Source organism: Carcharodon carcharias, chromosome 7, assembly GCF_017639515.1.
Source record: "Carcharodon carcharias isolate sCarCar2 chromosome 7, sCarCar2.pri, whole genome shotgun sequence".
Taxonomy (NCBI): Eukaryota; Metazoa; Chordata; class Chondrichthyes; order Lamniformes; family Lamnidae; genus Carcharodon; species Carcharodon carcharias.
The window spans coordinates 110325684-110341842 of NC_054473.1; the positions used below are offsets into that span (position 1 = coordinate 110325684).

Genomic DNA, 16159 nt, shown 5'->3' on the forward strand with positions numbered 1-16159 from the left:
AGACCAAGCTCCAAGTGTACAGGCCCCTGAACTGATGATACTGTTTTATGGCTGTGAAACTTGGGACAGTATATTATGCCACATGAAGAATCTGGACTGTTTTCAACTAAGATGTTTGAGACAACTATTGATGACCAGATGGCAGAATGAGATCCCTGGCATATATTTTATATAATTTAAATTCTATAACTTAAAGAAAAACTGCCATGCTAAGCATGGATGCTCTGATCATGAAGGTACGGTCATGAATAAATTCCAGGGAAGCTGTTTTATGTTGCACTGACATACCTTAGGTTACTTGACAAGATGGAATCTTTGTAACAACAATTTAATAAGTTGCATTGGGAATTGGCTTCAATCTCATGGCCATATAGTAGCAGTTACAAGTGTGGATCAACCTTCAAGCATGCTGCTAGTTGTGACCCCAGTGATCCTTCCTTAGTCTGCTCTTGTTCATTCTTTATTAATGACCTAGGTAATGGCATTGAGAGTATGCTGAGTAAGTTTCCAGATGATACCAAAATCTATGCATGGGTTGGGACAGTAGAGGAGTGCAATCACATGCAGAGATTTAGATGTGCAAGGGGAATGGCAAGTGGAATTTAACCTTGATAATTGTCGTGTCAGCAAAGAATAAAAAGTGACCCACTTTTAAAATGATGATACATTCAGTCCGTGTTTCACCTGATATCTTGTGATTACTGCAATGTTTCTGATTAAAAGTTGGCTCATTTCTGTTCTCAAGCTGGTTTCAAAGCTCTTCAATATTTTAATTCTATATTCTGCATGTCCTTTGAGGTGTAAGTTTTGGGCAGGCCCAGTAGGCTACGGCTAAGCTACATCTGGTTGTAGAGAGTGCATCTAACAATGTGCTAGTGTGAAGACCCTTATCAAAGGTTTTCTGAAAGTCCAAGTAAACAACATATCCTGAATTTCCCATATCCATTCAAATCAAATTTGTAAGACACAAAATAAACTTCTCCAGAAACTGTGTTGTATTTCTGACGGCCCCATTCCTTTCCTATAAATATAAAGGGCATCTCATTTAACTCTTGCATAGCTCCTGCAATTGGCAAGATTGGGAAGCGGTTTATTTATCTGTTTATTCTTCTAGAGAATAGTGTAAACATCAGATTCCCAAAAACAGGTTTCATTCTCATGTATTTAGGGTGACTCCATAAATCAGATTATCATGGCTCAGTGCTTTTAAGTTGATGTATGATTGTGTGAGTGTAGTGATGGAGAAGCAGAGTTATGTGCTGTAGATTTATTTTTTTTCTTTTGATTTCTTTCCAGAATCTTGGCTCTCGAGAAGCTGGGAGCAGTGTTCAACCAAGTTTCCTTCTCTCTGCAATATACCCCAAGGAAATTTGTCATTCACCCAGAGAGCAACAACATCATTGCCATTGAGACCGATCACAATGCCTACACAGAGGCCACCAAAGCCCAGCGTAAACAGCAAATGGCCGAGGTAACTTGCTAGTTGTTGATTACAACTCCACAGCTTAGCACCGTATAACACAAAAAGGGAATAGACATACTAGCTCTTGTTGCACAATATGTGCTGAAAGACATAACCTGATTCTAAAATACATTATTGAATGTCAACAGGAAATTTGCTGTTTAGAATATTTCTGATTTGTTGACCCTTTGCAACAATGCAGTCGTTTTAACTTAGAGAATTGGAGCGTGAAGAACTCTTCTTATATGTTGACACTTGTGTATTTAAGAACAGAAAATGCTGGATGTGCGTATTTTGGAGTAAGATCGATTAGGAATATTAACACGTCATCAGGATGTTAATGCTACTGTTTTATCTGTTGCTAAGGAAATGGTGGAAGCAGCTGGAGAGGACGAGCGAGAATTGGCAGCAGAGATGGCAGCTGCCTTCTTGAACGAGAACTTGCCTGAATCCATTTTTGGATCCCCTAAGGCAGGGAGTGGACAATGGGCATCTGTTGTTCGAGTTATGAACCCCATTCAGGGCAACGTGTATGATCAGATCCAGTTGGAACAGAATGAAGCCGCATTCAGGTATAATAGGGGAGTTGGTGGCTTGGTAGTACTATCACTGGGCTAATAATCCGTTGCCCAGGCTAATGCTGTGGGGATTCAGGTTCAAATCCCAGCATGGCAGCTGGTGGAATTTAAATTCAATTAAAATCTGGAATTGAAAGCTAGTCTCAGTAATGGTAACATGAAACTATCATCGATTGTCGTAAAAACCCATCTAGTTTGCTTATGTCCTTAAGGGATGGAAATCTGCCATCCTTATCTGCTGCAGCAATATATGATCATACGAAGTAAGAGCAGGAGTAGGCCACTCAGCCCTTCGAGCCTGCTCCACCATTCAATAAGATCATGGCTAATTTGATTGTAACCTCAACTCCCACATTCCTGCCTACCCCTGGTAACCTTTCACCCCCTTGTTTGTCAAAAATCTCTCTAGCTCTGCCTTAAAAGTATACAAAGACTCTGTTTCCACTGCCTTTTGAGGAAGAGCGTTCCAAAGACACTCAACCCTCTGAGAGAAAAAATTGCTCCTGACCTCTGTCTTAAATGGGTGACCCCTTACTTTTAAACAGTGGCCCCTAGTTCCAGATTCTCCCACAAAAGGAAACATCCTCTTAACATTGACCCTGTCAAGACCCCTCAGGATCTTATATGTTTCAATCAAGTTGCTTCTTATTCTTCTAAACTCCAGTGGATACAAGCCTAGCCTGTCCAACCTTTCCTCGTAAGACACAAAAAGTGAATAGAACCCGCCCAATCCCGATATTAGTCTAGTAAACCGAATCAGTTCCTACGCAATTACATTCTTCCTTAAATAAGGAAACCAACACTGTACACAGTATTCCAGATATGGTCTCACCAATGCTCTGTATAACTAAAGCATAACCTCCCTACTCTTGTATTCAATTCCCCTTGCAATCAATGATGACATTCTATTAGCTTTCCTAATTACTTGCTGTACTTGCATACTAGCCTTTTGTGATTCATACACTAGGACACCCAGATCCCTCTGCATCTCGGAGCTCTGCAATCTCTCACTATTTAGATAGCATGCTTTTTTATTTTTCCTGTCAAAATGGGCAAATTCACATTTTCGCACATTATACTCCATTTGTCAGGTCTTTGCCCACTCAATTAACCTATGTATGTCCCTTTGTAACCTCCTTGTGTCCTCTGCACATCTTATTATCCTACCTATCTTTGCATCATCAACAAATTTAACAAACATTTTTCAACCAAGTCACTTACATAAATTGCAGAAGTTGAGGCCCCAGCACTGATCCCTGTGTCACAGCAGTTGTTACATCTTGCCAACCAGAAAAAGACCCATTTATGTCTACCATCTGGCCATGCCAATATGTTACCCCCTATACCATGAGCTTTTATTTTTTACAATAACCTTTGATGTGGTACGTTTTTGAATGCTTTCTAGAAATCTAAACACAGTACATCCACCAGTTCCCCTTTATCCACAGCATGTGGCTACTTCAAAGAACTCCAATAAATTGGTTAAACATGATTTCCCTTTCACAAAATTATGTCCACTCAGATTACCCCAAATTTTTCCAAGTGCCCTAACGCCTTTGATAATAGTTTCTAACATTGTCTTTGTGACAGATGGTAAGCTAACTGGCTTGACTCTTAACTGTTCTCAAGGGATGGATAATAAATGTTTTCCTTGCCAGCCCACATTGGAAAACCCACATTCCAATAATGAATAACACAAGGGTTTAGCAAGCCAGTTGTAGTGATAAACGGCACATGCTTTAGGTAACATGACCAATGGCATTTTTTCCAGATATGTACGCACTTAATCAGAGTTCTTCCAAAAGGGAACACAGTCTATTGGCTTAGTATTCGTCTGTAGCGCCTGTCTCTGCATCTGTACTTATAGCTGGAAGCTGTGATCTATGTGACAATCCAGCTTGTCCTAATATAAATCTTGGCTCTTTGGGTGTCAGTAGGTCACAAGTTTAATATTACTGAGAAGGTATCTCTTAAATATGAGCCTTTTGGATCACTTATAAAAGCCTTTTTGACAAGAGTTAGCTTCTGAGGAAGAGAGTGTAGCATCAATAACAAGAAACACCTTTTCACGATAAAATGCGATGTTCGAAGATTTTGGCTATAATCATAGATTGTGGCTGATGTGCTTTCATAATTATTTCTTCATTATACTTGCACATTGATTTGAACTGTTCACGTGTTGGGTATTTGTTGAAGCCGTTAGGTTGTACTAACGTAGGTGTATTGTGTTCCCAGTATTGCTGTTTGCAAATTTGGCAATGGTGGTGATGATTGGTACGTGCTGGTAGGAGTTGGCAAGGACTTGATCCTCAATCCTCGTTCAGTTGGAGGTGGATACATTTACACCTACAAGCTAATCAACAATGGAGAGAAGCTAGAATTCGTGCACAAGGTGAGACAATGGTATCAATGGGAGGTAGCAGGTGTTGGATTGTTGACCCGTTTTATTCTTTGCTGTTTTACGACCCCGGGTTTCCTGTGTGCTTATACAGTAATCCTAACACAGCTTGAAAGAGCTGTTGGTGTATTTAATTTTTGTGGTTGTCCAATTTACATCCCTCTGCCTTTCTCCACCCAGTAGCTCACTCCAGTGGTCATTCCAAATGGGTGAGCCTAATGTGTATAGCAGGGTCTCACACCTGGAGCTAATCCTGCCTCATCTGCACACTCTGCATGTGCATCTTCAGCTACTGGCTAATGATGAGCAGGAATCCAGGCTGATTTGCCCCTTCCTTTGTTAGAGTAGTGTCTTTTAAGAGGCAGTCAGATGCTTAGATAGAGCATTAGTTTTTTTCAATGAGTTAATTATCACAACTTATTCTAGGGGTCTGTTCCACACATCTATCATTCTGCAAAGCAAAGGAATTCTAATCTACCAACTGACTTCATATAATTCATTTGGATCTCAGAGTTCAAATCACCTGCTTATACTTCTTACAGCATCTGTTGGAGGAATGGGGGCCAATGAATTTAATTAACTTGGATTATGTAGCATAAAAGGGGCTGATTTGCCCCTTCCTTTGTTAGAGTACTGAAGACAATTGTAGCACTGTCCACTGCTACATTGCCTGAGATCAATTAATGACATGGACTAACAGTCAGTCCTGGACACTTGTGGTCTGTGTGGTCATATTTAAGCTTTATCAAATGGTGAGCTACACCACTTCCCATTAGATCTGCCTTGGATCCTATCATACTTTTCAGTGAGTTTAACTGGGCTGAATAAAAACTGCTTTTAATGATATTTTTATGGTTTATTTCTAAACCCAAAATTACTGACACTCCTGTTAAATAAAATGAGCAATCGGTGCAGCAGGCAGATCGTTTATTGATGGGGATGGATCTTGGTAGCAAGCCTATAGAGTCAGTTAGAGATAGTTCAAAATCTCAGTAACTTGACTGTTTTCCACAGAGAGAGTTGGGGAAAGGGCTGCATTTAAATGCTGGGTTTTCAAAAAAAAGCTAAGTTCATAGACTTAAAAGGGATTGAAACAAAAAGGTCATTAAACGTGGGGGATTTGCTAGGCATTGAAGTGTCTTTCCCAATTAGTTATCTGATTTAGATAAGTGATGAATATCTCATGTATATTTTTCCTCACATTGTGAATTCAGGAAAACAGAGGCAGAAATGTACCGTAACAGTCAGATTTTTAATTAGAAAGGTGTCCGCTAAGATTTTACCTAGCTGAGAAGGTTGGAATGCAGGAGGGGTAGATAAAAGTTACTTAGTTCAAGTTCGGCAAGATGACTTACTGATGCTGGCAAACGTGTTACGGTGTAGATAAGTTGAACTGAAATCAGTGAACTTGACCATAAATCTTGCTCTATATCTTCACTTTGTGAAATAAAGCAGATTAATAATGTCTGATCTTTTACCAAATATTTTCTTAACCTGCCTTCAGAAAGATTGGAGAAGCAGACATGGGGCTACAGCTGAAAGATGTGAATAGCTGGTTCAGATCACACTCTTAGGTTATGTGACGAATTTAGATATTGGGCAGTATGGGCACAGCCCTAATTGCAAAAAACTTAGAAGTTACAGGAGTGACTAGTGGTGCTGTATTGGAGAGAATATCTAAGACAGAGCCGAAACTTGTAACAGACCTATACTGATAAGGGGGGGTGGGGCATTGGTTAAATACACTGCACCAATGCTCATCAATCAATCTATTATAGTTTGGCACTGGCATCAAACATCGAATATGCTTGACTATGTGAATCTTAATTGCAATTGTGGTATCAGTCCAAGACAAACATGTAGATTTGTAGAATTTAACATTTGGCATTTTAAACAACTTGAGTAATTCATTAACTACTATAAATGAGATTGTTCTGTTTGTGTCCCCCTCACCCCATCCACCACCACTAACAGACATCCATTGAAGATGTTCCTACAGCCATTGCCCCTTTCCAGGGCCGTGTTTTGGTCGGACTGGGAAAACTCCTGCGCATCTATGACCTCGGGAAGAAGAAACTATTGAGGAAATGTGAAAATAAGGTAGAGTTGTCAATGCTTTCTGAAGGCAGCCTAGGGAATGGCTGTACAGGGAAAGAGTGGAAGGAAAAGGAAGCAACAAAATAGAGGTGTGGTTTTAAAAAGTACAATGAAATCTAAAAAAAAATTAAAAATTAACAAGTACAATAAATGGTATTCCCATAAAACAGGCACTTATTTGAGAGACTGAAAAACTTTCATAGTAAAATTTTCCTGACAATATCAGAGTTTGAATCTCTTCTGTAATGTTCCTGCCACCTCCCAAATAAAATCTCCTTGTATGTTTCTGATACTTCCAATTATTTGGTACTTTAGAGAGGGATGCTGATCGAATGCTAGGAACTTCACCACTCTCGCTCCATTGTCAAAAATGTTGGGGGGCAGGTGGAAGTAGGAGAGACAGAGGAATCAGAGACCCCTCAAACACTGTTTCACGAGGTGTGGTGTTATGCCAATTGCAATGCAACCCACATCATCTGTGTTTCCAGGAAAGAGGGATGGTAGGTGGCAAACACTAGGATATTAAATCAGGTTTACATAAAGGATCTTATTATGAATTGAATATCTGTTGTAACTTCCTGTGGTTTACTTTCTTCAGCACATTCCAAATTTCATCGTGGCGATCCACACCATTGGACACAGAGTCATTGTCTCAGATGTCCAGGAAAGCTTCTTCTGGATTCGTTATAAGCGAAATGAGAACCAACTTATCATCTTCGCTGATGACACGTTGCCCCGTTGGATCACCACGGCTTGTCTGTTGGACTATGAAACCATGGCCGGTGCTGATAAATTTGGCAACATTAGTGTGGTAGGTAATATACAGGGCTTTGCCTACCCCTACAATTTTTGCAGCCAGCTGAGATGTGACTCTCAGTTGTGTGCTTGCTGTTTTTGGGCACAGTATGGTCTAAATGTGGTGTCATTTGATTCCCCTGATTGAGGATGGAACCACGGTAATGGAATGAACTGGTTGAGAAGAATTTTTAAAACATTTTTTTTTGGGATGTGTGCCTCACTGGCGAGCCCAGCATCTATTGCCCATGCCCAAGGACGGAGTCTGGGTCATTGGCTGTAAGGTATGATTTGTGAGTGTGGCTATGCAGACTAGTCGTTTGACTTGTCTGTGGGACAGCCCTCCCAGTTTTAGCATAAGTCTTCATATGCTAGTAAGCAAGACTCTGCAGGGTCAGCTGGATAGGGTATGCCTTAGTTGATTCTAAATTGTCCATCCAGTTAAGAGTCAACCATGTTGCTGTGGGTCTGGCCAGACTGGCAAATTTCCTTCCCTAAAGGACATGAGTGAACCAGTTTTTTATGACAGTCCAGTAGTTTCATGGTCACCCCATTACTAAGACTAGCTTTTTAATTCCAGATTTATTAATTAATTGAATTTAAATTCCACCAGCTGCTGGGTTCAATAACAACAATAATGACAGCTGTCTCTATTTATAAAGCATTGTTAATGTATTGAAATGTCCCAAGGTGCTTCAGCGTTACCTGCTGAACCACGTATGGAAATATATGGGCAGAGAAGTGGGTTTTAATGAGCATCTTAAGGAGAAAAGAGAGGTTTTGGGGGAATTTCCAGAGCTAATGGCCTCAGCAGGTGAAAGCAATGCTGTCAATGATAGAGCGATTAAAATTGAGGATGTACAAGAGGTCAGAGGCTTGGCCTAAATAGCCAAGTGGTTATGGTACTGGGTTTGTAACCCAAAGATCAAGAGTTCAAATCTCACAATGGCAAACTATGAAACAATGTAACTTTATGGGCTTGGCCTAAGTAGCCAAGTGGTTATGGTACTGGGTTTGTAACCCCATGATCAAGAGTTCAAATCTCACAATGGCAAACTATGAAACAATGTAACTTCATCTGAAACAGATGGAAACAGGTTTACTCAAAAAGAGTATCAAGAGTTCAAATCTCACAATGGCAAACTATGAAACAATGTAACTTCATCTGAAACAGATGGAAACAGGTTTACTCAAAAGAGTATCAAGAGTTCAAATCTCACAATGGCAAACCAGGAAAAACAATGACTGTTATGTGCACACCATAGATTCTCACAAAGCAGCCATCTTACCTGTCTTTATCAAGAGTTCAAATCTTACAGTGGCAAACTATGAAACAATGTAACTTCATCTGAAAACAGATGGAAACGTGTTTGTACTCAAAAGAATTACAAGAGGCCAGAATTGGAGGTGTGCGGACTATCAAAAATATAGGCCAATTGCTTTGGTTTTGTTAACATTTAGTGCCTGAAGGGAATAACTGTGTTTAAATAATGTCTGTCAGCTAGCCCCTACTGTTAAATGTTATTGCTGTCTTGCTTTGTAAGTGATGATCTCAACACGTGTGGAATCTGTTTTCTGCCTATCTCTCCAAATTCCATTCTAACTCTTTTTATCAGCTGGAGAAGTAATTGAGAGATTAAGAATCTAAAACCTCTTGTCAGGTCTGGAAAACGTACACAGATTTACTGTGAATGAGACCTATTTCTGCCTGAAATAACCGGACTGCTTAAGATTCCAAAACTGACAACTTAATTGATGTTAATGAAAATGGATAATAGATAATTGCTAATTTTAAACATGGGCGTCTTAAGTGGCGGGAACTGTATTATAAATGATCAGACCTCTATTTATACAATCAGAACTGCTAATATCATTTCAAACTACTTGATAAACTAGTTGCAAGTAAATGTCATTGTGATATATAGTAACTGTCACTATTTCACTAGTTTTTTTTTGCAATTGACAATTTGCCATGGTTGCTTAGATTAGGGACATCTGCCAAGCTATGAAGTGCTTCGATCAATGTCCCTAGTTGTGCCTTTTTGAGAGGCAGCATGGTAGTATACAGGAACCAATTATTAAGAATCAACTTTGACTGTTGCAGGTGAGATTACCTCCAAACACAAGTGACGATGTTGATGAGGATCCCACTGGGAACAAAGCATTATGGGATAGAGGTCTGCTTAATGGAGCTTCCCAGAAGGTAAGGGAGTGTTTTTCAAAGTAGAAAAATGATTTCTGGGCATTGACCTACAGCACAACATTGGCAATATAGCTAAGGAAACAGCACTGGACAGCTGGTGCCAAAACTGGGAAGAAGCCTCAGTGGCTTACTTTGAGAGATCTGAGTAGAGCGAAATAGTTTTCCTTTCTCCAAAAAGGTAGCCCCTCTTAATGTGATGAACACACAGATTCAGGAGGAGAAGCCAGTTACTGTTTCTGTGACCATGCTACTATGATGAAGGGACTTATTGTTTAGTCACATTTTGCACTGTCCAGACAGTTCAGACTGATATCATATGCAGTAAATTGACGAGGTAGAATACTTATGGTCATGAGACTTATCCTCATTCTGGCTTTTAATTAGCAAAAATTATCTGTACGCATTCATATTTACAGTGATAAAGTTACTCAACTTTAGTCCTGGGGTAGAGACCCAACCAGTGACCTGTATCAGGGCCACTCTGCACCATATCGAAATGAGATGTGAGCTGGTGTCTAATGGAGTAAGGTGGCTTTTCCCATAGCAGGAGATGGGTAAAAGGGCTAACATGTTTATTGTAACAACTCCCATGCCACACTGCATGTTAGCTGAGATAGCCATGCTTCTGAATAGCTCTTGCTGAAATATGAAAGGCACTGTCAACATCCTGAGGCTAGACCAGGCCATGTCTAAATGGAAATGCACATTGCAGAAAGTGTGCTAAGAACCATGGGTAGAGTTGGGATATGCTGCAAAAATCATATATTGTGTACCGGTGCAGTAATAAATTATTATTAGGCTGATACATGCATAAGGACCTGCCCGTCTAACCTTAAGGTTGGCAGGTCGGCCAGGAGCCTTGGTGGCAAATAGAGAAAACATGAAACCTCACCCAGCGGCAGAATGAGGTTTCATGCAGGGTTTTAAAAATTGTAATAAAGCTGCTCTGTAAATTCTGAACATGTCCCAGCTCATGTGACATTGTCACATGAGGGGACATGTAAGGTAAGTTTCTTTTCCATTTTTAATATTTTTCAAAGTCCAGGCGATCTCCTTGAGGCTGCACTTAGCCTCAGGGAGATGCGCGAAAGAGCGCAGTCTTGATTTCAGGGATTTCCACCCACCCCCCCCTCCCCCCGCTTGCACAGGGAGTGCATAGCCTTAATAGGGCCTTAATTGGCTTGCCCACGTAAAATGGTGGTGCAGCCCGCTTCGCTGGCGGTGATTGGCTCTGCACCTGCCATCGATTGGGTCAGGCCCGCCTGACAGGCAGAAAATTCTGCCCCAAGTCTCCATGCAGGTGTAACTTGTACTTCAATTTTACAATGTTTGGCTTCTGTAATTCTCTGTTTGCCTCTTCCTCCTGTTGCCGCCTCCATCGAGGGTGATATGTTGATAATGTTGGCATTAGCTTCTGTTATTTTAGATTCCATAGAAACTTAAACCAGCACACTTCAATGTTGTACCAATCTTCTTTTTGCATAGTGTTAATTCATTGTCTCAAATTAGCCCTGTCAGCACCTGTGACAGGCCTGTAACCATTGGCTTCACCCTAAGGTTCAGATATTCTCATAGCCCAAATTTAGTAGGACAGCACCTACATTTGAGCTGCCAAACATTTTTTAAACTCCTAAGTGGGCACAGTGTGATCCACCAGTAGCCTTCATGGCACCGCTAGAAATCGGGCAACACTCCCATTATTTTATTCGGAGCTTCTGAAAACCACAAGAAACTGGAAGCTGCCAGTGTGGGGAAATCATAGAAATGTATTTATGCTGGACTCAGTATGGGGTTGGTTACTTGTGAGTCTTCAATGTGAGATCAGGGCCCAAGTAAGAGGAGACAATCTTTGTGTAATTGTGATTGTGTGTTCTTTGGTCAGGCTGAGATCATTGTTAATTATCACGTGGGAGAATCAGTCCTTTCACTGCAGAAGACCACATTAATTCCTGGTGGTTCAGAATCGCTTGTGTACACAACACTGTCTGGAGGCATCGGGATCCTGGTCCCATTCACATCACATGAGGTGGGTCTGATATTCTTGTTATCATTATTAGCTTTCCTTTGGAGTTTAGTTGCTGAGATGCCTGTTTGCTGTTGCGATCTCAATTTTTTCCTTTCTTGAGGATGAGGACTGTTACTGGGGTACAGTTCCATGTAGAATTGCCTATGAGCCTAAATAATTATCACCGACCTATCTGGCCTTGCATCGCATCACCTATCAACAGAGTTTGCTTAATGGCGATCAGTGGCAATGACTTTGGCTGTTTCCCCCCCACCTCACCTAAGGGATTCATGTTCAATGGATGTAGCAGTCAGCTGCTGTGCTGGTTGAGATCAGCATACTCGGTTCAAACCTGGCACATTACTGGCGTATATGGCTCAGTTCCACAATGCTGTTACTAAATAAACCACTGAAGAAAGCTCAGTGTTCCCATATGTAACCACTTATAAACGGCACTATTAGCTAATTTTTTATTTAGTTTTTTAGATATATTGGATTCCCAAGTTGCTTGATTTCAGTGTATCTAGTGATTCAACTTACTGAGTGAGCTTTGCTCTGAAGACTGCAGCTCTATGTTGGCAGCCCAAGTAACAGACAGCAGGTTAAAATAAATGCTATCCAATTCAACATGGCACTAAATCCATTTTGAATGGCTTCCTGAGCACTGGGCTTGGATACAGTCTTGTGCCCATACTGGTGAACTTAGTGAGCAGACTCATGTTTCCCATTGCTTTTTGTTTCTAACCGGTGATCGATCTGTTTTGTTTTCCACAGGATCATGATTTCTTCCAACACCTGGAGATGCACATGAGATCAGAACATCCTCCGCTTTGTGGGCGCGACCACCTTAGTTTTCGCTGTTACTACTTCCCTGTGAAGGTAGGCACCCTTTCAGCTGCCATCGCCGCTGGTACTCGCTTTAAGGACTGAATTACTGCACACTAAAAATATAACTGCTTCCTTCTGCACTAACTACATATGTTCAGCAATAAAGGTTCTAGAAGTTCTAAATTAAGGTGGGTAACTGAGTGTCTGATACATGGCTGTAAAGCATCAGATTCAGATCTGTAATTAAGGCAGTGTCCGGACTTTTTGTTAGGTTGCATAGATGCACATTATGGAGCCAAGGGACCTCAACTAAAGTTTTAAACGCATGTTCCCATTCATTTACACAGATTTCAAATCACTGATACCCTGATGTTCTGATTTTGTTATAAAAGCAAAATACTGCAGTTGCTGGAAATCTGAAATAAAAACAAAATGCTAGTAAAGCTCAGCTGGCCTGGAGAGAGAAACAGAGTTAACAAAACTTTAGTTCTGAAGAAGAGTCGTATGGACGTTTGGACTCAAAAAGGTAGTCTGTTTCTCTTTCCACTGATGCTGCCAGACCTGCATTTTCTGTTTTTATTTCAGATTTTATTATTTATCCATCAATGAATGCCAAAAACACCTCTTTGCAAACCTGCAAGTCCATACAAAATCTGAACGGGACGAACCAGTGATGAAAATAGAAGCACAAATGAAACTTAGTTGCCAACATTTTGTCAGCTAAATTGTTAGGCCACATGTGGCTCTACTGTAAGCCTGAAAGCACATCATCATAAATTTGTGATTACAGTCTAGAAGTGCACTTATTTGTTTGCATGCATTATAAAAGTCCTACTGTTAAATATACTGAAACCTCTCCAGTTCAATGCTACAAACACACTGTAGGTTAATACCTGTGACACTGTAGGTTAATACCTGTGTGTACACAAAAATTGATCAAAATAGGGGATGAGTTTGAGGAAATAACACATTCCTGTATCTATATCACCACGGGATACCCTTAGTGTTGTGTTCAGAGTTTTTACTCACATTAAAAACTTCCACAAAATTTTAGCACCTTTTCATTCTGTTGATCTATTATGCATTTATGGACTTCTCATTTGTGTAAATATAATTACATTTAATTATTTTAAATTGTCCATTTTTTGAAAAATTGTTTTGTTGGTTTGTTTTTTCCTCCCCCCTCACCTCTTTTCCAAAATATGAACTGACTCCACTTCACTTAAGTATCCTGCATGGGTGCATGTGGATATTTTCATGGACAGAAACTTGGAGAAACAATAGAAATCGCTATTTTTGTTGTTCTCTAGATTTCTGCTGGTTACAGAGAACCCCCTTTGGAAATTCTACCCTTGTGTGTTGGGCAGGCTATTTGCCTATACATCCATAGTCACTGAGCTTGATCCAGACTTCACCTGGTGTAGACTTTCCAGCTGGTATCACTGGGTGTCCAAGCTGACCTCTCCCTCCCAGCCCTAGTCTGCATAGGGGCAGTGCAGCCAAACGCAGCAGCTCTTGCCGTTTCCTTTCCTGCAGTCAACCAGCTCAGTGTGGACTAGGTGGCCATATCTGGGACTGTCCAGTCTGTGAGTTTTGGCTACATGCAGCTTGGGTGGTGCTTAACAAAAAACCCAGGAAAACGCTTTTGTCTTCTTTCCTTTATATGAATAGTTATATTCAATATAGATGATGAATAAACAGACAGTATGAAATTCATTCAGAGAGCAATAAAGCTGGAAAATTATGCCTGAATGTGGTGCAAAATGTATTTTCAAAGGTTTAAAAGTGAGTATTAATACCCAGAGGAGCTGCAGTCCCTTGTGAAGGATTTGTCCGTAGGGCATTTTGTAATTACTGGGATGTCCAACTTCAGGGAGTGAAAGAAAACACACCCTTTTCAAACGTAAATGGTTTGTGACTGATTATATCTAGTCAAAAATCTTAGATAGAAATGATTGAAACTAGCATTGTGGCAGATGTATTGGCACAGTTGCAATATAAATAGTTTATGATGATGACTGTTAAGGATGCCTGTGGCTGCTTCTCCCCTCTCCACATCTCCCGTCCCAATCACATGGGTAAAACTAATTGACCACGAGAGAATAAGCACTTTTTTATAATGAGGCTCTTGCCTGGGGAAAAACAAAAATCTGTTTGATATCTAGCTAAGTCTTCCAAGTATCTACAGGTTTTTTTTGTAGCACAGTTTTAAGTTGGAAGGAGGGGCGTGGAATTGGTGGGAAAAGAGATGTTTGGCTTAGGAATGATCTTGTCCCTGTTCCATGTTTCCCTAGTGTAGTACTACTGGATTGATTAGTTCTTGAGGTTCGCAACAAAACTTCAGCTCATGTTCTGTGTTTTATTCCAAGTCCATGGTCTTAGCTTACAGAAATAATGATAGTGCAGCTAATGTGTTTACTTCTCTTCTAGAACGTAATTGATGGTGACTTGTGTGAACAGTTCAACTCGATGGATCCCATCAAACAGAAAAGCGTGGCAGAGGAGCTTGACAGAACACCAGCTGAAGTGTCCAAAAAACTGGAAGATATCCGAACCCGTTACGCATTCTAGGAACGTGTAAACAACACCCCTGCCCCATATTTGGGAATCAATGCCGCGTTCACTTTTACCTGCACTATTGGCGTTGTACTGTGCCAGAACGTGCCTGTAGCAGCGTGTGGTCACACTGACACGCCCACTGTTCACTCAGTCAAACTCCTTTCATTGTTTGAAAGGATTGGAACTTTCTCTTGTAAATATAGTTTTGTACATTAAAATGTTTAAAGGTTTTGTTGGGAGGGAGGGTTGGGGCATGCATAGAATGGTTTTGCAAGCGCTTTTGAGAGACACTGCTGTGTGAATAGCACCCACTTTAAAAAAAAAACAGACCAGACCTTGGTGCTTTTGTTGTGAGTACAGCAGAATAAAAGTCCTTGTTTTAATAAATCTGTTGTTTGCTTTGTCCCGTTTCCAAGCTGCAAACCAGTTTCTAACTAAACAGATCCCTGGTCTGCACAACTGCTGTAAAGGCAAATGACATGTCAGTCACATATTGGCACAGCTGGAGGCCCCTCGTGGTCCTTCCGGGAGGGTACAATGAGAGGAAGAAGAGTTTCAGGATGCCGAACATTTTGTCAGCCTCTCCTTCATTTGAAGAACCGTATTTGATCATGTTATATCATCAAGTCCAAGTTCAGTGCCCACACAATCTCACTGAATTGCAATAAGAGGCAACCCTGGTCGTTGCCCTCCACCTCACCTATTCTAGCCCACCAAGTCTCAAGGCTGACTGTAGCACAAGGGCTGCCCTGGAAGCTGGGATCAGATAACAGACACAAACCATCAGGTATGGCTCTTTTATGATCTTTGCAACATGTTCCACATTGAGTGAAGATGGCACTCAGGTTCACGTAAGGCACCTAGAAGCTTAACACACTTTAGGTCAGGAACATGTCATCCATTTAATGTCATGCTTTTATGTGATTTTAAATTCCTCACTTTGAGAAGACTCAGTCTGGATGGTGGTTGGCTTATTTGTTTATTAAATACATTAGGCTGCATCTAGCTACATGGCCTAGTGGAATTATATCTTTGCTGACCTTCGGTTTTTATTCCCATCCTCACTTGGGGTTTACAGGTGCTTACAACTCTTCCATAAACGTACTCAATCAGCCACTGATTCGTTAGTGAATCTGGGCTCTGAGTATTGGTTGCCTAATCAATCAGGTAAATCATTAAGCTGCACCATGTGCGCACACAAGCACTTTTCCAGCGGAATGCTCACTTTTTTGCC

General features: G+C 40.7%; 1 protein-coding gene across 2 annotated transcripts in view; it reads left to right on the forward strand.

Annotated features, from left to right (window-relative positions):
• sf3b3 (splicing factor 3b, subunit 3) overlaps positions 1 to 15308 on the forward strand; it is a 52762-nt gene extending 37454 nt beyond the window's left edge. For both annotated transcript variants that reach the window (XM_041191289.1, XM_041191290.1), the window contains exons 19-27: positions 1297 to 1471; positions 1829 to 2034; positions 4276 to 4432; positions 6413 to 6538; positions 7134 to 7346; positions 9435 to 9533; positions 11416 to 11559; positions 12313 to 12417; positions 14797 to 15308. In XM_041191289.1, the coding sequence (XP_041047223.1) occupies positions 1297 to 1471; positions 1829 to 2034; positions 4276 to 4432; positions 6413 to 6538; positions 7134 to 7346; positions 9435 to 9533; positions 11416 to 11559; positions 12313 to 12417; positions 14797 to 14937 (1366 nt within the window). In that variant the 3' untranslated portion in view covers positions 14938 to 15308. The remainder of the gene's footprint in view (positions 1 to 1296; positions 1472 to 1828; positions 2035 to 4275; positions 4433 to 6412; positions 6539 to 7133; positions 7347 to 9434; positions 9534 to 11415; positions 11560 to 12312; positions 12418 to 14796) is intronic.
• Positions 15309 to 16159: the final 851 nt, after the last annotated feature.